The 27093-nt window shown below is 39.0% G+C and overlaps 1 protein-coding gene across 1 annotated transcript; it reads right to left on the minus strand.

Annotated features, from left to right (window-relative positions):
- Positions 1 to 196: 196 nt before the first annotated feature.
- On the minus strand, positions 197 to 27093 carry SC5D (sterol-C5-desaturase). The gene is made up of 5 exons (XM_037029052.1): positions 26996 to 27093; positions 4786 to 5003; positions 3878 to 4010; positions 2276 to 2376; positions 197 to 1954 (listed from the first exon to the last, which is right to left on the minus strand). The coding sequence occupies exons 2-5, from the start codon at positions 4993 to 4995 to the stop codon at positions 1499 to 1501; spliced, it is 900 nt and encodes a 299-aa protein (XP_036884947.1). The 5' UTR covers positions 4996 to 5003; positions 26996 to 27093; the 3' UTR covers positions 197 to 1498.

Here is a 27093-nt window from a genome sequence, read left to right on the forward strand (position 1 = left end):
CAGCCTTTCGCTTTGCAGGATGACGTCCAACCAACTGTGCCACACCAGTCAGGGCTGTGGTTTCATATTAAAATGAGCAGGGAAGAGGGAGAATGTTGCAAAACTAATCTTCAGAGACAGGCCTAAATACTCCTGATAATAAACATTATAGGTTTGTAACACTGAAACATCAAAAGTGCAGTGCATCCAGCCAAAATGAATAGTTGCATTGGACACTTTATTTTGTAAAATTAATTCAGTGCAACACATGCCATTCATATTTCAAAACTGAACTGATTTTATCTTATGATCTTTGATATACATGGTGCCAGGGCTGTGTAATTAGAAAATTCTGACTGAACATATTGTTACTTCCTGGTGAATCATATGAAAAATGTAATTTTTTATCAGTAATGATCATCATCTTTGTATGCTGAAGCGCTTACATGGTAAGATTTTCATAAAAAGGATACATTTCACTTTCCAAACATACATTGAATTAAAAAAGTGCAGTGCATCAACTTAATTTAAAAAATCAATAGTGTCAAATACATTATCAAATTTCCTAACTACAGTAATATTTAGTTACTGTTGTTAATCTGTGTCTAATTTACAAATTAAACTTTATCATAGCTATGTATGTACAGAAAAACATACTGTGTGTATATGTTGTATGTGTATATATGTTATATATATGTGGTTTGGAAGTATATATCTGCAGTTTTTTGCACTTACAGGGGGTCTTGGAACAAATCCCCCACAAATAAGGGGGGAACTACTGCATATTCAGATTCACATATTTTTATACTTATTAAATAACGGTTTTCAATAATAACCATCGACATCTTTAAATAACCCCAGATCTGATTTAAATCATGGTAGTATCAAGAATTTTTTAAAACCCCAAATTTATTCATCAGTAAAATGTAATGTTTAACAATGTCCCCAAATAATAAGCTTCCTATGTGTAGAAAGTGATGATCTAATTACACTGCTATTAATTATGGCATTCACAAAGCCTCCAGTATGTTATATTAGTATGTTTCTTCACACTGATTTATCCACTTGAAGAAATCAGAGCAAAGCCAAAGACATAACCATTCCTGAAACAAGGAACCATCTTTACACTAGTACTTCTTTGTTATGGTGCTTAGTCTTGGTATTATGAGCACAATGAATTTTTCTTAAATTAGAATACAGTAGATTAAGGCAAAAGGACATAACCTGGTCCCCTCACTAATTTGTCTTCTATCTCATAAAAAGATGGCTGTGGAGGCCACACAGATTATAGACACGCTGGATGGAGAGAGACAGGCTGTCCCTCAGACCGACATCTCGCATTTTATGAATTAGGTTGAAATCATCATGCTCACAGCATCTTCCCCTCACCTGCCATCAGGATCATCCTTCAGCAGACTCCACAGTGCTGATTTGCAAATGACATCATTTTCCTGCTATGTCTCTTGGCTGTATATAAATTATTTTCCTTAATAAAAATATTGAATAATTCAGCAATCATCTACTCAGTCTTTGAAAACTCTTCAGTGGATAATTTTTCACATTTGCAACCATTTCCTGAATGGCTGTTGCACTTCTCTTGTGTCATCTTCTTCACATAACTAAGTGGTCCTTTCCCTTCAAAGGAGGAAGGGTTTTTGAATGATCCTCCAATCCTATCCCACAGTGTGAAATACTGTCCATAGTTATAGTCAAAGAACATGTGGTGGTCTGTATGATGAGCTGAGCCATTAATAAAGGGCTTCAAGATTTTGGGGACACGAAAATCACCATCATGAATAGAAATTGTCCAGATATTGACCAAGACGTACAGACCTAAGTAAACCACCTTGTGTAATGGAAAGAGAAAAGGGTATATGTGGTACGGTAGACTCTGCAGGAAGCCATCCACAGGGTGAAAGGCGTGACTTGCAAATGGAGTAGGAATCTTCCAGACATGGTGAGGTTTATGTATGTGCTACAGAAGGAAAGAACACAATTAGCACACACTGCACCAAGAGTCACATTGACTTAGCTTTTCACACTCAAGTTGTGGAAATGACAGCCAAAAAATCCCTTTGAAATGAGCAAATCACTTTATAAAATGCCCTCCCTTACCCCCAAACAGTAAAATGTTAGCATAAACCTCCGAACTCATAAAAAATACTAACAAAACATACCCACTATTTGTCATGACTATGGTGGTATTTAATACAGAGAAAATTCTTGGAAACAGAGAACAGAATTTATAACCACAAGCTGCTGAAATGTGTCATTTTCCCCCTAAAAATGGCTCTACCTTATAGACAAGTCTATGATGAAGGCCTCTGTGAATCCAGTAGATGAGCATGTCAGTGAAAAAGAGGAAGGACAGGACACTAACAATGAGGTGAAACCAGCCTAGAGGAGAGAACAGTACATAACAGAATCAAGACTCAGCCTCCAGGATTAGCATTTATTTTTTACATGTCTAAACACAAAGTATGACCCGAGACTCAAAACCATAACCTATCTGTTTTCCAATTAAACACATTAAAAATTAATCTCCCTTGACTCTCTGGAATCTGCTTCTTTACTCATTTCCCTCATATAAAAACTAGGAAGACTCCCACCTAAAATATTTCTTAACCTATTAAAGACATTAAGGAAACAGAAAAAGGATACTCCTGAAGCATCTTTATTATTCAAATCTCTGAGAATAACTATGTAATAACTTTCCTTCGCAAACATTATCTTTATACATTAAGTCCTCGCTTAGAATTTTATTTTCCACTAAACGCCTCAAACTGAGTGTTAATCCAGTGACCTGATGCTTTTTGATCTTGCCAACCTCACCTGTTCCTGCAGGAACCGGGCTGGTTCACTCCATGTCCTCCCAGCATCCTGAAAGTCTTACCTCTGTACCTTTACTTATCCTGTTCCATCTATCTAGAATGACCTCCCTCCTTTCACTTTTACTCATTATCCCATCACATTTCAAAGTCTAGTCAATTCATCACCTTAGTGTGTAGTTTTTGTTCCCTCCTCTAACTAATCTCTTACTTACAAAGCAGAGGTGCTGGTGCAGATCCACCACTTATTTGTTGAGAAACCTGGGCAAGTTACTACAATTCTCTGTGAATTTAATTTACTAACCTATATAAAAACAAGTACAATAGTACCTATCTCACAGAACCGATGTACAATAAAATGAACTGATATACGTGAAAAGCTTAAAACTATTAAACTATATTTATTAGTACTCAATAAATGTTAACTATTATTCTTACTTTCTAATACTAGACACCAGAAATGTATCTTAATGGAATCATTTCAGAATTTCGCAAAAAGTTTAGTTGCTTCAGGGATGTTTATAATAGACAAAGAAGGAACAATCTAAAGTTCTAAAAATTAGATACTATTACTAACATACTACATAATGCCAATATTTATAGGCATGAAAATATGGGCATATTTATTGCTATAAGAAAATAATCAGAGTTCAAACTAGTATGCATAGTAAAGTTTCATTTTTGTAATTAAACAATGAAGCACACAAGGCATAGGAAAGTAAGAGGACAGACATCAAAAGATTTACAGTGTCTAGGTAGAAAGATAATCGATATTTAAAACCTGAATTTTGTGATTTTCCATTACTGGCATGCCTACTTGAGTTATTTTTTTTTGGAAGTTTGAATTCAATACGGGTGATAGGAAACAAATGCAAAGGCTTGTATCTGATCTCACTGGTCTTCTCCAGACACAATTTCATCTAAAATACAGATTTTAAAACTGATAAACTTGAATAAATGCATATATGTGGCAGGACATAAGTGCAGACAACAAAAAGTTGAAGAACATGAAAAAAACTGATTTGGTTCTTTAGGAAAACCAGTCTGTACCTGACACTCTGCTTACTTACCATGTGGAAAGCCTCCTATGTCATCATATAATTTGCTGTAACCTTTCAACTCTAGCAGGAACAAGGAAACAGTGGGAATACTCATCCACGGTAAAGCCTGCACAGTATACATAATCTCTCGATAGACTTGATTCTGAAAATGAAATTTCCAATACTTAAAAATCACGAACTATCTGTTAAACAAAACTAGCATAAAATTTTTTGGAGTTGGATTTTTAGAATCTCTTTTATATTAATGAGCCTACTTCCAAAATGTTTTTATTAAAATGTTATTATGTGGGAATAAGTATATAAGAAAAAAAGAAAAAAATTACTTTTGTACTGGGCAAAAACAATACATATTTTAAATTCTCAAACTTATTTTCCTTCCAACAAAATCTGTAGTCTAAATTTTTATTTACTGAATAATCATTTCTCTCATAACTAACTTTCATCCCTAACCCTTTTTTTCCAATCCTTGGAGACTTGTATTGGAGATTCGTATTGGAAAAGTGCAAGTAACTAAAATAGAAAAATGACTGTCAACAACCTGAAACTACTGAGTTTTGATCCTCTAGCTAGTCAAAGAAAAGTATACATAGTAAAAATATAGTTCAGTTGGGGTAAAATATTAAAATAACTACATAAATGTATGCATGTATTTATTCATCACTATTAGCAAAGAAATTGTTTATGTAACTAGCAAAATACCAGGCTTTTAGTTGGGTGGGGGGAAACAGCTGGATTCATATATTTGTTTAAATTAAGGAAGAAGTGGGATTAGCTAAAAAAATATAGAACCCATTTGGGGCTCATTTCAAAAATTTTATTTAATGTTTATAATCAATTTAATCTGAAGAGCTCACAAATTCATTATATGGTTACTTTTACTGTAACAGTAATTAAAAATAGATAAGAAAATCAGTTACCTTTAAAAATTGTGGATGTTTCATTAATGAATGATCAAAGACAAAATAATAGCTCAGTGTTGCAAAGAAGAAATAAAGGATATAAGCACCAAGATTTGTTATAATCAGGAGACTAATAGTTTGTCGAAAGAAGTTGTTCTCTGGCCAGGTGGCTGGATAGATGTATGGCGTAAAAACATAATAATCCGCAGCACTGAGTACAAGATCCATCTTAGCCCCTAAAGGATAAACATGTGCAACAGTTATTTACCCACACTGACATTTCTCAAAGCAAAAATTTCTCAGAAAGCTGTATGTGAAGTTCCAGCTTTAAGAAGCATGGGTAGTAGTAGTCTGCTCCTATCAGAACCCCCAGGTGCCATCTTTACAGCCAGAAGAGATCTTAAATATTATCCATAGTCCAATGTCTTCATGTTATATACATGGGGGCACCAAAGCTCAGCCAGAGTAACTGAGACCCAAAAAGGGTCTCAGGTGTAGCTGATCTGTGGCCTCTAGATGGAATTCATCTTGGTGAACCTTTCTACTACTACATCCTAGGGCAACATGGACCATAGTAGAGAGGTGGGATGCAGGGCACAAGGTATGCAGTCAAATGGTTTGCTCTTTTAGCTACAAGTTTCAGTAGCCTCTCTCTTCTCAAAAATAAAAAAAATCCTTGTATTTTAGAGTTTCTGCTTCAGTGCTGAAACTTAAGATGAATTTCCTAAAAGGTAACTATGTTGCCTCCACAAACAGAGATGTCAGGGATGACCTGTTCTTATAACAGAAAAAAAGGGCCACTCTCATTGACAGACAAAGGGAGATGTATTCTTTACGTTAAGGATTAGAATACATTTACTCCTCCCCCAACTAAGCAATGCTCCACGTCAGAGACTAGGAAATAGGGGTCCACAGCCCAATGCTACAGCCTGTTTTATAAAACAAAAAACAAAACACTTCATTGGAACACAGCTATGTCCTGATGTTTATATATTGCATATGGCTGTTGCTCTAGACCAGATTTAGCAATTGAGACAGTTTAGCCCACGAAACCTAAGATATTATTAGTTCCTTTAAAAGCAAAGTTTGTCAACTCCTGGTCAAGGTACTTAAACTTTCAAATAACTTGAGTTAATTCAGTAAATAAATCCATTCTATTTTCATAAATCTGTTACTCAGTCCAGCAACATTATGGTCAGCTTTTGTAAACTGACCACTGAATCTAGAACTTTTATCTACTCCCTCATTTTCTATTATTTTTTAAAACAACTGTAAGGTTTTATTTATTTCTTTTTAGACAGAGGGAAGAGGAGGGAGAAAAATGGAGAGAAACATCCATGTGAGAGGGAAACATGCACCCCAACTGGGGACTGGCCCGCAACCCAGACATGTGCCCTGACCAGGAACTGAACCATCAACCTCTTGCTTTGCAGGATGATGCCCAACCAACTGAGCTAGTCAGGCCTACTCCCTCATTCTTTTTTTAAAAAAATATTTTATTTATTTATTTTTAGAGTGAGGGGAGGGGAAGGAGAAAGAGTGGGAGAGAAACATCAATGTGTGGTTGCCTCTCATGTGTCCCCTACTGGGGACCTGGCCCGCAACCCAAGCATGTGCCCTGACTGGGAATTGAACCAGTGACCCTTTGCTTCACAGAGCCGTGCTCAATCCACTGAGCTACACCAGCCAGGGCCCTACTCCCTCATTCTTTATTGCACAGTTATAGAGGAAAATGTATCCAACATTCTAAAACCTTTCTCACTTTTGTTTGAAACATTTGAACAACAACAAAAAAACAATCTGGAAAATTTCTACACATAGTGATTTCAAGTATTCAAATTATGTTACATATTCAACCATATAAATAAACATCAATTTATGAAATAAAATTGAAAGACTAAAAGAAATTAAGTACTTACTTAGAGTCTATTTCCCCTACTAGATTCCCCACTAAACCCCCAAATGAATTTAGAAAGTCTTTAAAAAAAATCATACATACATGTAGTTTAAAATAATTGATGGAAAAAGATATAAAGGTAGGTTTTTCTTCCATACATCTCTCTGTACACTACAATCAACATTTCACCTCCAGCCTTCTGGGTGAGCATTTTTATTAGTTTTCTATGAATCCTTACAATATTTTAAACCACAAATTTTACTTCCCTTCTTCGTTACAAAAAGTGACATTACACATTGTCACATTCAACAATGTATTCTGAAGAGCTCTCCATCATTATCAAAAAATACCCTCCTCTTCTGTTTTTAATTCAGTATCTTCAATGAGACACAATTTGTATATTCTAAAAATCACCATTTTAGAGAAGGATTCAAAGTTTTTACCACATTCTCAGGTGTGCAATCACCACCACCATCCAATTGCAGAACACCTCCATCACCCCCATGAGAAGCTTCATTTCCATACTGTTGACTTTCTTAGATGAGTAGATTAATGTTTGTCACCCATTTAAGGAGTTTTGGGCCTCTATTTATTAAAATAACCTCTTTAGTTTTTTTCTCCTTCTTCCCTTTTGGGACTCCCATTATGCTTAGGTTGGTATTCTTGATGGCATCCTTCAAACCTCTGAGGCTCTGTTAATTTTTCTTCACTCTTACTTTCTGTTCCTCAGAATTGGATAAATTTCAATTGACCTGTCTTTTAGTTCTTTGATTCTTTGTTCTCTCTCTCAAATCTGATGTTAAGTCTGATAGTTCACTTTAAACTTCAGTTACATTTTCAATCCTTGAATTTTTATTGGTTCTTTTCTTTAAAAAAATATATTCTCTCACTTTACCAACTGTCTCTATTTGGTGGGAAATTATTCTTACACCTTCTTTGAGTTATTTAGATGGCATTCTTTAAACATATTTACAGTAGCCAATTTTAAAGTCTTTGTCCAATAAATCTGGGTTTCCTTAAAGAAAATTTCAATTGACTGCTTTCTCTTTATGCCTGTGTAAGCCATACTTACCTATTCCTTTGGGTCCCATAATTTTTTGTGGAGAATAGAACATGTTAAATAACATAATGTGGCAGCTCTAGAAATCAGATTTCCCATGGGTGTCCCTCAGGGGTTCACACTGCTGTTATTGTTTATTTAAGTGACTTTCCCAGACTAAAGGTATAACACCTGTATTCTTTGTTGTGTGCTACTACTGAAGTCTCTGCTCTCTCCTTAGTGGACAAATTTCCTTAAATGCCTTATTAAACCAGGTGTGTCTAACCTGCAGCCCATGGGTTACCTTCAACTCAGGATGGCCATGAATGTGGCCCCATGCAAAATTGTAAGTTTACTTACAACATTAAGAGATGGTTTTTGTGATTACGTGTCACAATGTCTTTAATGTGTGGCCCAAACATTAAAGGTAACACGACAAAAGGCTGGACACCCAAAAGGCTTTGTCCATGCCAAAAGGCTGGACACCCCTGCACCAAGTCCCCCTCCTTCCCTGAAGAGTGGTGTGCGGGACAATGCTCTGACTGCTCCTACAGGCAGCACGTAACTCTCCCTCATCCTTCTCTTCTGCTTGCACAGACCAGCAAGTTCAGCCATGAGGGCCCACCCTTCCGGGGAACATGCACAACCCTTCTCATGGACATCATTCCAGATTCCTGATAAACTTTCTGAGCCTTTCAAAGCCTCCTGTGGACAGTCCTCAGTGTTTTCTTCTAAATTTTTTCATCAGGCTCTTGCTGGTGCCAACTGTCAATACTGTAACTTACAGCTATGATGTTAAGCAATCGCCACAGACTATCTTAACAAAAACCCCGGGGATAAGATTATTCACACAAAGCAAACTCTTTATCAGATCAAATAAAAGACAAACCTTGAGAAACAAGGTTTTCAGAGAACTGCCAGAAAAATCAGTAAGTGAAAATTTCTGGGTTGGGAAACTGCAAACCTGTCCTGCCCCTCCCAGGGTTGCAGGGAGGCTATGGTTGGCAGTTCCTGCTGCAGCAAGGCTGTTAAGTTTCCGAGGCTGCCACCTGTCGTGGGTGAAAATGCCACCAAGCTTTCTGTTCTTGCTGAGTTTCATCCACTTTTCCAGAACAAACCTTGCTAAGACTGTTGTAAATCTTTAGTGCCTAGAGTTCCAAAAAAAGCTGATTTTGACAACTTTTGTCAGTATTTTGTTGCTTTTATAAAAAGAGACTTCCAGAAGTTCTTACTCTGCTCTTCTGGAAGTCATCATCTCCTCCTTCTTTATAGCACATGTCTACCTTTTTCCTCATAAAACATTTCAGATGTATTTGAAAATTCAGAATTTCTACACTTTTCAGAGGTCAAAACATCTCCCTGCTAGTAAACACAAGTATTTGTTTAGAAAATGAATACTCCCATTAAATGGATACACACTGGAAATACTATTATAATCCATTTGTATGGCAGTAATTTATGTAGTTATTATATGTGTAGTAATAAACTAATAAAAATAGAATTGGTAGACTAAAATAGTATTTCATTACTTTTATTTTTCAAGGAAAGTATTCAATAAACTTTCAAATTCACACCAAAGTTAACTATCTGTGCACGTATGTGCACTTACACATGTAATGAATTTTCATGAGAGCTGGCTGCTTGAGAACCTTGGAGAGAAGGGTCCACAAGGGCAGTGTCAGGCACTGACGAGGGGCCAGGGGCAGGGTTCTCAAGAGGTAAGGCAGCACTACCTGAGATGGCCTTCTGAGACTTCTCCAGCACCATCTGCCTTATCAACATGTTTTTGCTTAACCAGTCGCTGTTTAACTGCTTATCATAATGCCTTCAGCAGATTTCCCATTTGGGCCCAAACTCTAGCCACTGTTGTCACCATCATTAACACAGTCATGACTCTTCATGTTTAAGTGTGTTTAACAGTCTTTCAGCAGTTTCCCCGTCACCCAAGAAACACAACAGAAGCATCGGGCTCATTTCTTCCTGCCAAAGTCTCCTGACTTATTTATGGTCTGGGCTGATAAAATATATGGTGTAATTAATGAAATCATGTATCATCTTCTCACTGGTGATGTAAGATGTAAAATCTTTATCTGCAGGTTCATTTTCAAACCTCATTGTCAGCTACAATGTGCACTTATTTAATTTACAATGTGCATTTATTAATGCCGATTTTCTCAACAGCATTTCAAACTTTAACAGTTTTAAAAATGAGACCTTTAGGACTGATCTCCTGGAGAAAGTTTTAATTCTTATGTTTCTGTTAACTACTGCAAACAGTAAAAACACTTGCTTTTCCAGAGTGTAACACACCTTGGTAGAAAGGCTGTATTCCAGTCATAGCGGGGGAAAGTAAATGCTAACACATTACTTTAACAAAGAGTTAAGGAGAATACCCAGAACAGGTGTCTAGAAATAATTAAAGATCTTCAACTGTCTTCCAGTCCAGTGTGCACAGAGCTTGCGCCAACAGCCTGAAGATTCTGCATAAAGGTGCTCAGGTATTTTGTGAGACTTATTCAAACATTTTAGAAGCTGGCTTTTTCTAATCACTGTCAATTTTATTTTTTGTGTGTCTGGAGCACTGGTGTTTTTCTCCTGTGGTCTAAAGATTTTTAGGAATATAATATAACTATAGAACGATTTAATCATCATTGAATATTTATTCGGCACTCACATTTTCATCAGATGCTACCTTAACAAATTCATCAAGGTAATGTTTAGCTACTTCATGATCAACAGGACAGTTTTCACAAGACTTTCAGATATTTTTTAACCATGCTGCTTCATAAATTTCTGAATCTTTCCTTAACACTAACATTCATCTTCAGGAGCAGTTCTTCATGATATATTCTAGCTTGTTTCATGATTGACAAAGCAATCAGTGGCTTTTATTTACTTCCTTATTGTCAAATTCTCTTAATCAACATACGGTTAGGACCTTCATTTTTTGTCCCATGCAGCGGTTTCTTACTTTCCATCAGCTCTTGGTCCTCATTATTAGTGTAAAACTTCTACAATCTGTCTTTCTACTCCTAAGTCACATGTTGGTAGTCTCCACACTGTCTTCTTTAGTACGTTGCTTCACAGACGCACCATGCCCAAGGTGTTAAAATGGCTCTATTTTCTGTGCTATTACTAATCACAGATGCTTCCATTCATTCTGCTATTCACAGGGCTATTGTCAACCATTTGTTATATTTTCACATGCAATTAAACCCAAAGCAACAAAATAGTACAAATAAAAAGCAGAGGCAGGAGTATCTGGTAGGTACACAAAGACACAATGGGCACATCAATCAGCTGGAGTCAATCTTTGCCATTAAATGAGTTTAAATGCCCAATTTTAAATAACGAAAAACTTTTGATATATAGGGCTTCCCAGACTTCGGAGTGTGACATTGTTATTTATTCAACCATGTATTGGTAAACTTCTACAGGCAGGAGAGCTAGGCCAAAGAGTAACTGACTGCATTGGTGACATTAGTAAATATTGTTAAATTACTCCTCATTGGGGTTGTGCTATATAGTACTATAGTACAATACAGTATATTGTGCTATCGAGTTGCAAGCCCACAGTAACACAGGATATTGCCTGCAACTTTATCACCCTGCAACTTTAGCAACGGAAAATATCATCAAACTTTGGGATATCCGTCAATCTGATGGCAAAGAAATGGTATCTCGAGGCATATTTATTTTACATTTACCTTACTATAAGTGAAATTGAGCATCATTTTACCTATTAAGAATAATTTATATGTTTTTCTGTGAATTATCTGTTTAATTTTCCCAATGCCCATTTTCCCACTGGGTTTTTAGTCTCTTAAAGTCAAATTCTAAAACTCTTCATTGTGTGTGGCCCCTTGTTTGTGATACGGGTTGCAAGCATTCCTTATCCCTTTGTCACGGAAAGAAAACTTTACTTAATTAATACCAAATGCTGGATATTGATATACATCCTTCGTCATACATTAATTCATTCAAGTAATGACTAAGTATCTAACATTACATTAGGTAATGAGTGTGCAAAGATTAAAAAGATCATCTAACCACATCAAAATTACAACTAAAATATAGAACCACCATTACTCAGAACCATCAAAAATCGAGTTGAACGGAAGTCTGACAACTAGGGAATAAAAAACAAAAACACATCCATCCAGACTGGTGGGAGGAACAGAGATGCAAAACAGGCTGGTCCAACACCCATGTGTAGTGGATAAAAATTCAGGAGGGATATCTCAAGAGTGAGGAGTCTCAGACCTACACCAGGCCTCCCAGCCTAGAGTTCCAGTGCCAAGAAGATCAGTACCCATTAACTTCTAGCTGGGAAAACCAGCAGTGGTTGGGTTGGTGGAAGACACTGCTGGATTCCCAAGCAGTTCTTCTTAATAGTCCTGCATACAGACTTAAGACTCACTCCCTTTGAGCTTTAGCACTGGGATAGCAGCTTGAAAAGCACCAGGCATACAAGGAGAAACTGAAGTGTCTGGCATCAGGCTGAAAGCTGGGGGACAGCGTCCTCCCAAACAGAATGGCAAGCAGAGGCCATAGTTCCTTTTCTGAGCCCTTCCCCCACAGAGCCACAGAGACGGCAGGCAAGGGCCATATCTGAGTCGCCGTCAACCTAGCTCATACTGTTTGCCCTGACCTGGTGTTTCCCTGAGGCTCTGCCTCACCCAAATTATGGGTCCATCCAAGCTGTTAACAGAGACTTTTCCACATGAACGGCTGGTAATGACTCATCCTTCACATCTTCCTAAATCCTTTCAAACAAGCACCTGCTGGCATCAGTAAGCCCCCAGGACTCAACCTCTTCCTAAGTGGCTCTAGGCCTGAAACTAGCAGCAGCCAGCTTGGATTCACCTGGGAATCTCCAAGCCCAGCACATGTAGCAGCCATCTCAGACTGTTTTGTAGCTCATGCTGGGTGGTCCCAGTCAGAACACAGGTGGTGGCTGACCTTTTCCATCTAGGAAAACCCAGAGCCAGCACACCCAGTGGATGGCTACAAACCACATCGGGGCACCAACATCCTGCCCCCTACACAGCTGATCCTCCGTGGAGGACAAAGGCTGATGGTCAATAGTGTCAGCCAGTCCTTGCAGCTAACTGGCCTGGGTAAATCCCTCCCTTTGACCTGCCAACAGCAATCAAGGATCAACTACAAGAGGAGGGAGTACTCAGCCCAAATGGAGGGTGAACCTTGAATACTCAGCTTGGGTGATACAGGGAGGCCGGGCCACTGGACCCTACAGGGCGTCTACTACATTAGGCCATGCCACCAAGACAGGGAGTCATATCAGCTCTACCTAAGACATAGAAACAAACAAAGGGAGTCTGCTAAAGCGAGGAAACAAAGAAACATAGTCCAAATGAAAGAACAAATCAAACTCCAGTAAAAGAACTAAACAAAATGGAGATAAGCAATCTATCAGATGCAGAGTTCAAAACACCAGTTATAGGGATCCCCAAGGAACTTAGTGAGGACCTCAACAGCATTAAAAAAATCCAGTTAGAAATGAAGGATTTACTAACTAAAATAAAGAACAATTTACAAGGAATCAACAGCAGAGAACCAAATCAATGATTTGGAACATAAGGATAAAAAAAAACAGAAATCAATCAGAAGAACAAGAAGAATAAAAGAAACCAAGAATAGTTTCAAGCAGCCTCTGGGACAACATTCCCATCATAAGTGTGCCAGGAGAAAAGAAAAAGCAAGAAATGGATATATATTTGAAAAAACAATGACAGAAAACTTCCTTAACTTGGTAAATACCCATACAAGCCCAGGAAGCACAGAGAGTCCCAAACAAGGTGAACCTGAAGAGATGAACTCACATCGAGACACATCATAATTAAAATGTCAAAGATTAAAGATAAAAAAAGAATCTTAAATGCAGCAGGAGAAAACCTGTTAGTTACCTAGAAGGAAGTTCCCATAAGACTTTCAGCTGATTTTTCAAAAGAAACTTTGCAGGGTAGAAGGGACTGGCAAAAAATATTCAGAGTTGTGAAGAGCAGGGACCTACAGCCAAGATTACTCAACCCAACAAAGATATCATTTAGAATCAAAGGGCAGGTAAAAAGCTTCTCAGACAAGAAAAAACTAAATGAGCCCATTGTCACTAAACCATTATCATAGTAAATGTTAAAGGGACTTATTTAAGAAACGTAAGATCAAAACTATAAATACATATCTATCAACAATTGAATCTAAAACACAAACTAAGGAAACAAGAAGAACAGAGACAGAACCATGGATATGAGAGCATTTTGATGGTTGCCAGATGGGAGGGAGGTGTGGGGGATGGGTAAAAAGGTGAGGGGATTAAGAAGTACAAATACGTAGTTAGAGAATAGCCATGGGGATGTAAAGTACAGCAAAGGAAATGGAGTAACCAAAGAACTTATACACATGACCCATGGACATGAACAATGGTGTGGGGATTGCCTGAGGGAGTGGGGAGTGCCAGTTGGAGTGGGGCCAAAGGGTAAAATTGGGGCAACTGTAATAGCATAATCAAGAAAATATAATTTAGGCAGGACGGCAGCCATTGGCCGGCGCATAAAGACCTTGGAGCCTTGGCTGCCTCAGCGGTTGGGGCCCAGAGGCTTCCGCCTGCGCCCAGCGACAGGGGCGTCTGACACAGAGGACTCATCGGGACCCCAGCACCTGTGACTAAAGACAAAAGCGGCAGCGGCAGGGCCGGCTGCCCTCGGGAGCCAGGCACCCCAGAGTAAAGTCAAAAGCAGCAGCGGCGGGACCAGCAGCCATTGGCCGGCGCGTAAAGACCTCGGAGCTGCTGCTGCTGCAGCTTCCAGGGCCCAGAGGCTTCTGTCTACGGCCAGCATCGGAGCGTCTGCCACAGAGGACTCAGCAGGAGCCCAGCAACTGTGAGTAAGGACAAAAGCGGCAGTGGCAGGACCGGCTGCCCTGGGCCAGCCCAAAACGCCTCAGAGCCGCCATTGCCGCTGTGTTAGGGGTGTAGAGGCTTCCGTCTGTGGCCAGTGCCACAGAGGACTCATAGGGAGCCCAGAACCCAGTGGAGCATTGGGCCGGCTGTGGGGTCCCTGGAAGAGCTGGCTCCCTCCCTCACCATCTAGGCGGGGCTGGGTGGCAGAGACCTGTCTGCCTAGGTGTGCAGGGAGGGTGGCAAGGACAGGGGGCCGTGTTCAGTTGCGATCTCTGTGGTCGCCAGCCCACCAGCCTGCCAGCCCAGGAAATTTGAGAGGAGCATTGTCCTAACCAGTCAGGTTGGGGATTGGGCTGGGCTGAGAGGCACGCTTTCTGGAGAAGTTTTTACTGGAAAGTGGACTGAGGTGTTCTTTGAAGGCAGCTTGACTTGCTTCTCACCCAGCCACAGGACAGTACCAGATCCCGTGGGACCAAGGCAGCCTGTCAGGTGGGCGGGCGCCTGCACCCCAGTCTGGTAGCCTGGCTGGTGGGCGGGTGTGCGCCTGGGCCTACAACCCAGTCCACAGAGGGGTCCCACCGAAACCAGAAAAACCGGATTGGACAGTTTGAAACCAACAAGGAAGGAGTTTTTGTTGTTGGGTTTTTTTTGTTTTTTTGTTTTTGTTTTTTACTTTTATTTTTAAACTTTTTTCAGTAATCGTATATATTTTTTAATTTTATTGTTGCTGTATCTTTCAGTACTCTGTTCCTCTCCTTTCTTTTTTCCTGTTTTAGTCCCTCTTCATTTCACCCCAAACTTATTGCTTTTTCCTCACTTCTCTTGCCCTTTTTTTGTGTGTTTGTTTGTTTGTTTGTTGCTTTCTATAGCACTGTAAATACTTCACAACACATCTCTCCAGTCTTAGCCCACTTTACAGGTTCCTGAATTCTATTACTGTAGTGATTAACTCTACTTGCTCACACGCTACGTCTATTTACTATTCTTTACTCTCACCTTACCTCAAAATCTGACCACCCGCAACCTCACTGCTTTCTAGATACAACTCACAAGCCTTCCCTCCCCAACAAGAGGCTTATCTTTGGTCTATCCTTTCCTAGAGGTGGCAAATTGGGTTGAAGATTACAGTTAACACTATATAGAGCCTAAAGATCTTCTATCTCTTCTCTGCCAGCTGTGACTGTAAATATCATAAAGTACTCTCCTGCTGTCATAAACCATTTTGCCTCCCCCTCCAGCTGATCACACACACACAAAGAAAGGAGTAGGTGGAAGCAGAGAACATCAAGATACCTGCAGGAGACTGTACCACTGAATTTCACAGGAATTCTACCACAGAAGTTCACACCATAAACCTAGGGAGTCAGAACAGATCAATTTAAGAAGCTGAAGCTAACAAGAAGAGTCTCATAAGCAATGGGAAGACAAAGAAACAATGCCCAAATGAAAGAAAAGGTGGAAGTCTCAGAAATAATGTTAGATGAAAGAGAGGCAAGTCAGCTATCAGATATTGAATTCAAAGCACTAGTTATCAGGAAATTCAAAGAGCTCACAATGAGCTACCAGAAACTAGAGGGGAGCTACCATGAGCTCTCCGCAAACTATATCAACATGAAAAAGGAAATAGAAACTATCACCAAAGGACAAGAGGAAATGAAGAATACAATTTCGGAACTGAAGAACACAGTAGAAGGAATGAAAAGCAGGATCGATGAGGCAGAAGATCGGATCAGTGAGTTGGAGGACACAGTAGAAAGAATCTCCCAGAAAGAGCAAGAAAGGGAAAAGAGGCTCAAAAAGAATGAAGATGGGCTAAGAGAAATGCAAGATAATATGAAACGTAATAATATCCGAATAATAGGAATACCAGAAGGAGAAGAAGAAGAACAAGGGATAGAAAACCTATTTGAAAGAGTAATGATGGAAAATTTTCCTAATTTGATGAGAGAAAAAGTTACACGAATCCAGGAATCACAGAGAGTCCCATTCAAGAGGAACCCAAAGAGGCCCACTTCAAGACACATCATCATTAAAATGGCAAAATTTCAAGACAAAGAGAGAATCCTAAAGGCAGCAAGGGAGAAAAAGGAAGTAACATACAAGGGAGCCCCAATAAGGTTAGCTACTGACTTCTCAATGGAAACACTCCAAGCAAGAAGAGAATGGCAAGAAATATTTCAAGTAATGAGAACCAGAGGCCTACAACCAAGGCTACTTTACCCAGCAAGGCTCTCAATCAAGATAGAAGGCCAAATAAAGAGCTTCCAAGACAAAAGAAGTCTAAAAGAATATGCCTCCACCAAACCAGCTCTACAAGAAATACTAAAAGGGCTGCTTTAAGGAAAGGAAGGAAAAGAGAGAGACAGAGAGGAACTGTGGTACAAAAATGGCAATGAATAAGTCCCTATCAATAATAACCTTGAATGTAAATGGATTAAATGCTCCAATCAAAAGACATAGAATAGCTGAATGGATAAGAAAGCATGACCCACACATATGCTGCCTACAGGAGACCCACCTCAGGACAAAAGACCATCACAGACTAAAAGTGAAAGGCTGGAAACAAATTTTCCAAGCAAATGGACAAGAAAAAAAAGCCGGGGTAGCAATTCTAATATCAGACAAAATAGACTTCAAAAAAAGGGCCATAAAGAGAGACCCAGAAGGTCACTTCATATTGCTCAAGGGAAGAATCCAGCACGAAGACATTAACATCATAAATATATATGCACCCAACATAGGAGCACCCAAATATATAAGAAAAATCCTAGAAGACTTCAAGAAAGATATTGACAGCAACACAATTATAGTAGGGGATTTTAACACCCCACTGTCAAAAATGGACAGATCTTCCAAACAAAATATCAACAAAGATATAGCAGCATTAAATGAAACTCTAGAAGAAATGGACTTGACTGATATATATAGAGCGCTTCATCCCAAAGAAGCTAAATACACATTCTTTTCAAATGCACATGGAACATTTTCAAAGATAGACCACATGATAGGACACAAAATGAGCCTCAACAAATTCAAGAAAATTGAAATCATACCAAGCATTTTCTCTGACCACAAGGGACTGAAATTAGAAACCAACCCCAAAGGAAAAAACCCAAAACACCCAAAATCATGGAGACTGAATGGTATGCTATTAAACAACGAATGGGTCAAGATTGAAATTAGGGAAGAAATCAAAAAGTTTCTGGAAACAAATGAAAATGAACTCACAACAACCCAAAACTTATGGGACACGGCCAAGGCAGTCCTGAGAGGGAAGTTCATAGCAATACAGGCTTACCTAAAGAAAATAGAAACATTTCAAACAAACAACCTAACCCGACGCCTGCAAGAACTCGAAGAACAACAACAAAGACAGCCCAGAGCAAGTACAAGGAAGGAAATAACCAAGATCAGAGCAGAATTAAATGACATAGAGACCAAAAGCACAATTATAAGGATCAATGAATCCAAGAGTTGGTTTTTTGAAAAGATAAACAAAATAGACAAGCCTTTAAGTAGGCTCATTAAGAAAAGAAGAGAGAGGACACAAATAAACACAATCAGAAATGAAAGAGGAGAGATTACAACTGATACCACAGAAATAGAAGGGATTGTAAGGAATTACTATGAAGAACTGTATGCCAAGAAATTTGAAAACCTAGGTGAAATGGACAAATTTCTAGAAAAATATAATCTTCCAAAACTCAATGAAGAAGAAGTAGAAAGCCTGAACAGACCAATAACAGCAAATGAAATTGAAGCAGTAATCAAAAAACTCCCATCACACAAAAGCCCCGGACCAGATGGTTTCACAGGAGAATTCTACAAAGCGTTTAAGGAAGAGCTAACCCCTATTCTTCACAGACTATTCCAAAAAATCCAAAATGATGGGAAACTCCCAAACTCTTTTTATGAAGCGAGCATTATCCTAATTCCAAAACCAGAGAGAGACACAACAAAGAAAGAAAATTACAGGCCAATATCACTGATGAACATAGATGCTAAAATCCTCAACAAAATATTGGCAAATCGCATCCAACAATACATCAAAAAGATCATACACCATGACCAAGTGGGATTCATCCCAGGGATGCAAGGATGGTTCAATATCCGCAAATCAGTAAATGTAATACACCACATAAACAAAAGCAAGGACAAAAACCACATGGTCATATCAATAGACGCGGAAAAAGCTTTTGATAAGGTACAACACCCATTTATGATAAAGGTACTCAGCAAAGTGGGAATAGAGGGAGCATTCCTCAATATAATAAAGGCCATATATGAAAGACCTACAGCCAACATCATACTGAATGGGCAAAAACTGAAAGCTTTTCCACTAAGATCAGGAACAAGACAAGGTTGTCCACTTTCACCACTTCTATTTAATATAGTATTGGAAGTTCTAGCCACAGCAATCAGACAAGAAAAGGAAATAAAAGGCATCCAAATCGGAAAGGAGGAAACAAAACTGTCACTGTTTGCAGATGACATGATAGTGTACATGGAAAATCCTATAGACTCTACCAAAAAACTGCTGGAACTAATAAATGAATTTGGCAAAACAGCGGGATACAAAGTCAATATCCAGAAATCAAAGGCATTTCTGTATACTAACAATGAATCAGCAGAAGCAGAAATCAAGAAAAAAATCCCATTCGATATAGCAAAAAGAAAAATAAAATATCTGGGAATAAATCTAACCAAGGAGGTTAAAGACCTGTATGCAGAAAATTACACAACACTGAAGACAGAAATCAAGGAAGACACAAACAAATGGAGACGTATACCGTGTTCATGGATTGGAAGAATTAACATCATCAAAATGTCCATACTACCCAAAGCAATTTACAGATTCAATGCAATACCTATTAAAGTACCAATGGCATATTTCACAGACATAGAACAAACACTTCAAAAATTTATATGGAACCATAAAAGACCCCGAATAGCAGCTGCAATGTTAAGAAAGAAGAACAAAGTAGGAGGGATCACAATACCTGATATCAAACTGTATTACAAGGCCACTGTAATCAAAACAGCCTGGTACTGGCATAAAAACAGGCACATAGACCAATGGAACAGAATAGAGAACCCAGAAATAAACCCAAATCTCTACAGTCAATTAATATTCGACAAAGGGGGCAGTATCATAAAATGGGGTAAAGATAGCCTCTTCAACAAATGGTGTTGGGAGAACTGGACAGCTACATGCAAAAAAATGAAACTCGAGCACCAACTTACATCATACACCAAAATAAATTCAAGGTGGATAAAAGACTTAAATATAAGCCATGACACCATTAAAGTCCTAGAGGAGAACATTGGCAGGAAAATCTCAGATATTTCACGCAGCAACATTTTTACTGATATGTCCCCTAGAGCAAGGACTATAAAGGAAAGAATAAACAAATGGGATCTCATCAAAATAAAAAGCTTCTGCGCAGCTAAAGAAAACAGCATTAAAATAAAAAGACAACCAACTGTATGGGAAAACATATTTGCCAATGATACCTCAGACAAAGGTTTAATCTCCAAAATATACAAAGAACTCACACGACTTCACTCTAAGAAGACAACTAACCCAATTAAAAAATGGGGAAAGGACTTGAACAGACACTTCTGCAAGGAGGACATACAGAGGATCCAGAGACACATGAAAAGATGCTCAATATCACTAGCTATCAGAGAGATGCAAATTAAAACTACAATGAGATACCACTTTACACCGGTGAGAATGGCTATCATAAACAAAGCAATAAACAACAAATGTTGGAGAGGGTGTGGGGAAAAGGGGACTCTGGTCCACTGTTGGTGGGATTGCAGACTGGTACAACCATTATGGAAAACAGTATGGAATTTTCTCAGAAAACTAAAATTGGACTTGCCTTTTGACCCAGCAATTCCACTGCTGGGATTGTATCCTAAGAACCCTAAAACACCAATCCCAAAGAACCTATGCACCCCAATGTTCATAGCAGCACAATTTACAATAGCCAAGAGTTGGAAGCAACCTAGGTGCCCGTCAGTAAATGAATGGATCAAAAAACTATGGTACATATACACAATGGAATTTTATGCTGCAGAAAGAAAGAAGGAGCTCCTACCTTTTGCAACAACATGGATGGAACTGGAAAGCATTATGCTGAGTGAAATAAGCCAGGTGTTGAAGGACAAATACCATATGATCTCACCTCTAACAGGAAGCTAAACAACAAAGCAAACAAGCAAGCAAAATATAACCAAAGACACTGAAATAGAGAACAGGCTGACAGTGACCGGAGGGGAGAGGGGAGGGAATTTCAGGGGAAATAAGGGAGGGATTTAGAGGAACCTATATAAAGGATACATGGACAACAACTGAGAAGGGTGGAAATGGGAGGGAGGGGGGAGGATGGGGGGTGGGACGGGATGGGAGTAATAGACAGAAAACTGTACTTGAAAAATAATTAAATAAAAAAATTAAAATAAAAAAAAATAAAAAAATTAAAAAAAAAAAAAAAAAGAAAATATAATTTAAAAAGACATTATCTAAATCCATCTTAATGGTAAGGCAAATACAGAAACAAATAACTACATTAATATGACAAGTGCTTTAATAAAGTTATATAAAGCAAATTCTATGAAGTTAGGAAAGACAACACAACTACCTCAGCTTACAGTGGAGGGCGCATAATGAAAACATATGATTGGGCTTTTAAGGATATTACCATAAAGCAAAGGTCAGGAACAGCCATTTCAAAGAGCAACCACTGCACAGGCACAGAAAGTCAAATGACAGTCATGGTTCACTGGGTGTGGCCACTGGGTGACCAACAGGGTGATGGGATAAAGGGGAGGGAAGGGAGGAGTGCTCAAGGACAGACCTGGCAGATAGAAACTGGTGTCAGACTGTGCAGGAATCTGACGTACTGCTGAGGAATTTGGACTTCCGTACATGATTGGGAGAAACCAAAGATACTTGGGCAGAAAAGAGGTATAATCATACCCATGTTTCAAAAAAGCCATTCCATTAGGACTATGAAGAATGATGAGAAGCAGGAAGACTAGTTTGGTTGCTCCTGTGGTAGACTAACCCAAAGTAGGTGAGAGAACAAATTTCATCAGAGATTTAGAAAGTAAAACATCCCATAGGATTTGATAACCGATTAGATATTGGAATGCAAGAGAGACCAAACTATAAGGTGACTGTGGTGTTCTCAGCTTGCCTGAGCGGATGGTGGTGTCACTGTAATGCTGTACAGGTGTAGATGTAACAAAGCTGATTTTGTATCTGTGTGCCTGGTAGCTTTCCAGTTAGCACACGTGTTCTGAACCCTGACCTAACTAGCCTCAGCCAGCACCAAAGCCTCATAGATAACAATTAGCTGTGACCCTTAAGCTTACACAATGTAGCCATAAAGATTTCTGTCAGTGAAGGCCAGACGGGCATAGCAACTGAGATCTTTATCAAGGCAGGTGCTGGTGTCAACTGTAAGCAATTATCCATCCTAAGACCGAAAGGAGGTATGGCTCCTGGTTCATACTACATTCTTTGTACCTCTATCTTGTCAGTCATTAGCAGTTCAGCTGTACTAGAAAACATTTACTGTAACAACTGTCTAGCAGTGAAGAATAATCTGCACAGAGAGCTGGGCTGTCTGTCGTTCCAACCAAATCTTCCCCAAGTAAATTACTATACAATTGATTCTTTTATAATTAATAAAGTTGCATGCTTTCATTCTTCAGTCTTAATATACCTTCTCAGTTGGGGGGGGAGGGGCTGTACCTTTACTCCATTATCAGACAAACGGAAATGAGGCCTATTGGGAGAGCTAATAGGTTAGGTTTGACAGGGATGGGGTATGTGAGGGATGATGGGGTCAGCATGGGGCTTAATCTAATTGTCTGTGGCTCATCTTGGCTGCTAGACATAAGCAGGAGCCTGCGTGTAAATAGGAATCTGAAACTCAAAAGTGATCCCAGTGGTTGAAGTTGAAGTCATGAGGGGTAGAGGCTGTCAAGGCAGGCAATGCAGCAAGGGGAAGTACACTAAGTTAAGTAAAACCAGGAAACATAAACACTAAGAAGAAACTAATGACTGAAAAGGATATTGCCACCCCACTAAAGGTTGGTAAGAGTTGATGGACTACTCCGCATGTTACTTCCTGTGCCACACAGCCCCAAGTCCATACAGCACCTGAGACAGTACAATGCAGCCAAAAAAAAAAAAAAAACATTAACAAAGAATCTTCCTCCTTCAACCTTTAATACCAGAGGTAAGTAAAAACCTTAAGATCTCAGTCCTTAGCTTTAAAAAAAAAACTCTTTAATTTTGCTTTTTCCTGAGTATCATGCTAATTGAGTTAATTTGTATATTCTCTGTATGTAAATGCTCTTACAGTACACCAGTGTCTGGAAGGGAGGAGAAACATACCTCAGTTAACCTACAGGCAGTTTAGATAGATACTATGAAACTAAACCTGGTTTAAGTGTTTTTATTTTTATTTTTTAAATATATTTTATTGATTACACTATTACAGTTTTCCCATTTTTCTCCCATTTTTTTCCTTTCTATCCTGTACGCCCCTCTCACCAGCAACCCCCCACCTTAGTTCATGTCAGTGGGTCATATATATAAGTTCTTTGGCTTCTTCATTTCCTATTTCTTTTTTTTTCAATTTTTTAATTTAATTATTTTTCAAGTACAGTTTTCTATTACTCCCATCCCATCCCACCCCCAGGCTCCCCACCTCCCATTTCCACCCTTCTCAGTTGTTGTCCATGTATCCTTTATATATGTTCCTCTAAATCCCTGCCCTATTTCCCCTGAAATTCCCTCCCCTCTCCCCCCTGGTCACTGTCAGCCTGTTCTCTATTTCAGTGTCTTTGGTTATATTTGCTTGCTTGTTTGTTTTGTTGTTTAGCTTCCTGTTAAAGGTGAGATCATATGGTATTTGTCCTTCAACACCTGGCTTATTTCACTCAGCATAATGCTTTTCCAGTTCCATCCATGATGTTGCAAAAGGTAGGAGTTCCTTCTTTCTTTCTGCAGCATAAAATTCCATTGTGTATACATACCATAGTTTTTTGATCCATTCATTTACTGACGGGCACCTAGGCTGCTTCCAACTCTTGGCTATTGTAAATTGTGCTGCTATGAACACTGGGGTGCATAGGTTCTTTGGGATTGGTGTTTTAGAGTTCTTAGGATACAATCCTAGCAGTGGAATTGCTGGGTCAAAAGGCAAGTCCAATTTTCGTTTTCTGAGAAAATTCCATACTGTTTTCCATAATGGTTGTACCAGTCTACAATCCCACCAACAGTGGACCACAGTCCCCTTTTCCCCACACCCTCTCCAACATTTGTTGTTTATTGCTTTGTTTATGATAGCCATTCTCATGGGTGTAAAGTGGTATCTCATTGTGGTTTTAATTTGCATCTCTCTGATAGCAAGTGATATTGAGCATCTCTTCATGTGTCTCTGGATCCTCTGTATGTCCTCCTTGGAGAAGTGTCTGTTCAAGTCCTTTTCCCATTTTTTAATTGGGTTAGTTGTCTTCTTAGAGTGAAGTCGTGTGAGTTCTTTGTATATTTTGGAGATTAAACCTTTGTCTGAGGTATCATTGGCAAATATGTTTTCCCATACAGTTGGTTGTCTTTTTATTTTAATGCTATTTTCTTTAGCTGTGCAGAAGCTTTTTATTTTGATGAGCTCCCATTTGTTTATTCTTTCCTTTATATTCCTTGCTCTAGGAATATAAATATTTTACTGACATATCAGTAAAAATGTTGCTGCGTGAAATATCTGATATTTTCCTGCCAATGTTCTCCTCTAGGACTTTAATGGTGTCACAGCTTATATTTAAGTCTTTTATCCACCTTGAATTTATTTTGGTGTATGATGTAAGTTGGTGCTCAAGTTTCATTTTTTTGCATGTAGCTGTCCAGTTCCCCCAACACCATTTGTTGAAGAGGCTATCTTTACCCCATTTTATGTTACTGCCCCCTTTGTCAAATATTAATTGACTGTAGAGAGTTGGGTTTAGATTTCTGCTTTCAATTTATTCTATTTGTTGAATGTAGTAAGTAGGTATTCATGAATACACTGCTGTGACTTCTGACATCTAACAAAATCTTCTGAAATCAATAGCAATATGATTTCAAAACTGCAATTCAATTTTGAAGTTTAAATCCAAATACACATCTACAAATTGGCAATAACGTATTTACATTATAGAATGTTGTAAGATTCAGAGACTATGTACATAGTTTTGGGGCATCATCTGACACAGAGAAAGTAGTCAATAAATAGGAGCTATTTTTATTATTACTGTAATGGGAGGCAAAGCTAAGTCCAAACTATCTTAACCTAAAGGAAAAAAGTGCATAAAGAAATGTCACTTGATTTTTCTTCAAAAAAGAATAGCTAACTGATTGTTGGTAATAACAGAAATATTAATATTTATTATATACCAGGTAATGTAAACATTAGCTCATTTAACCCTTTCAAGAAGCCCCAAGAATTAGGTACTAACATTATCGTTATTTTACAGATGAAGCTGGACAAAGAAATTCAAGTAACTTACCCAAGGTCACTGAGTAATAAATGCTAAATCCACTGATTTTAACCAAGCTCTATTTCCTCTTTGTCACTCATCTCTTCAACTCTTTAATTTTTAAAATTCTCAGTGATCCTACAAGCTCATATAATTTTAAAGGGCTGGACTCAGGGGTTCCACAAACCCTAAGTTAAGGACCCTGCCAGAACTAGAACCTTTAGTAAATATTATTTTACCTTTGCAAAAACAAAACTTTTCTTAAAACACAGTTATCAGCCCTGGCTGGTGTAGCTCAGTGGATTGAGCACAGGCCTGTGAAGCAAAGGGTCACTGGTTTGATTCCCAGTCAGGGCACATGCCCGGAGTTGCAGGCCAGGTCCCCAGTAGGGGACACATGACAGGCAACAGCACATTGATGTTTCTCTCCCCCTCTTTCTCCTTCCCTTCCCCTCTCTCTAAAAAAATAAATAAATAAAATATTTTTAAAAACACAGTTATCAATAAAACAAAATCAGGCTTAGAATGACTTAGTCTACAGTTACTTTTTTACTTTACCTTAAAAGTATAGTTAATAGCTAACATTAAGAACCAAGTGTTATTTAAACAGCACTTCATGTATCCTATTGTTTAATTAGGGTAACCCTATGGGGTAGGTGTTCTAGAACCTTCATTTTATAGATGGGGAAACTGAAGTAAAAAGTATCTAAATAACTTGTTCAGTAACAAGTAACAGCGACTATGCATATTCCAGAGTCTGTTCACTTAGCTATTACATTAATATTATATCTCAATATATTATTATATATGCCGAAGAACTGAGCATCCAATATTAATTACAATACATAATGAATGGAAAAGTACTCTTTAAGTATCAAGGGCCATACACTTATTATCGGTAGGTGTTTATTACAAAGATAACAGAAAAATAAAAGAAAGGACGGTGATGCAAAGACAGGTAAGCTACCAAGTTTTGGCTAAAAATACCCAGCTACCACAAACACTCCGGTTTGGAACCTTTACCTAAGTAATTTTCTTCTTCTATATTACCTCCAAATTTACTCTATTACACAGGAATGTTAGTAGACTTGATTTTTCCTTTTACGAAGCTAACGAAATAAATTAGTTCCCTTTTCTTCTAATTTTCTCAAACCGTGGATTGTTGTCCCCCACCCCACCCTAATTATGTTCCAGTAACTGAAGCTCTAATTTGAATGTTCAAGAGGTCACAGATAATGGTTAGTTCTTCTGCCTAATTCCTTTTCTCCTCAAAAAACAAAGGATAAGGTATTCCTTCAAGAACAGAGGGAAATTCGTCTCAAAGTAAAGCATTAGTGTTCAGTGGACAAACTTCCCTTGGATAAGAGACCCGCAACAGCCAACAAATGTTTCACGTTCACGTCCATCCGTTCATCAGTTTCCTTCACGCCCAGGCCCCCTCGCTCTCTGAGGTTCCGCCTCTAGCCGGGAAGCAGCCCGTAACTAGTCTCCCGCAGCAACGCCCCTCCCTCCAAGAGCGGGCCAGCTCGCGGCAGTGCTGTGTGCCCCGTGCCCCGCACTCGCCCCATCACAGCCCTCGCAGCCTGCATTTTCAGGGTGTCCACTTACCCGCCCGTCTCTGCTACGGATCGGTACAGGAGCCCTACACCCCAGCTCCTGCCCCGTGCCTGGCACCCAATAAACATCTGTGGCACGTTGGAAAAGAAAGGGCCAGGTGCACTCTCCACTTCCCCAACTGGGCCTTCTCCGGCTGTTTCTCTCCATGCCCTCTTCCTCCTCTACACTCCGGTCCTGCTCCTGTCCGCCTCCTTCCCTGCCCTCCCGCCGTCCTTACTTGGGAGAAGTGTCTCGGATGCTGCAGCTGCGGGGCCACAGGATGTACGGGTCTGCGCACCGCCGGAGCCAGATAGCGGGCACTGCCGGGAGGGGCGG

The sequence above is a fragment of the Sturnira hondurensis genome, unplaced genomic scaffold (assembly GCF_014824575.4).
Source record: "Sturnira hondurensis isolate 20B ecotype Veracruz unplaced genomic scaffold, ASM1482457v3 Scaffold0020184, whole genome shotgun sequence".
Lineage (NCBI taxonomy): Eukaryota > Metazoa > Chordata > Mammalia > Chiroptera > Phyllostomidae > Sturnira > Sturnira hondurensis.

Excerpts from the sequence above, each read along its gene's own strand:
- SC5D (XM_037029052.1), bottom strand. The coding sequence starts at position 4,995 with ATGGATCTTGTACTCAGTGCTGCGGATTATTATGTTTTTACGCCATAC. Across the intron at positions 4,011-4,785 it reads AACATCCACAATTTTTAAAG|AATCAAGTCTATCGAGAGAT; the intron begins GTAACTGATTTT and ends TTTCATTTTCAG. Across the intron at positions 1,955-2,275 it reads ATCATAGACTTGTCTATAAG|CACATACATAAACCTCACCA; the intron begins GTAGAGCCATTT and ends TTCCTTCTGTAG.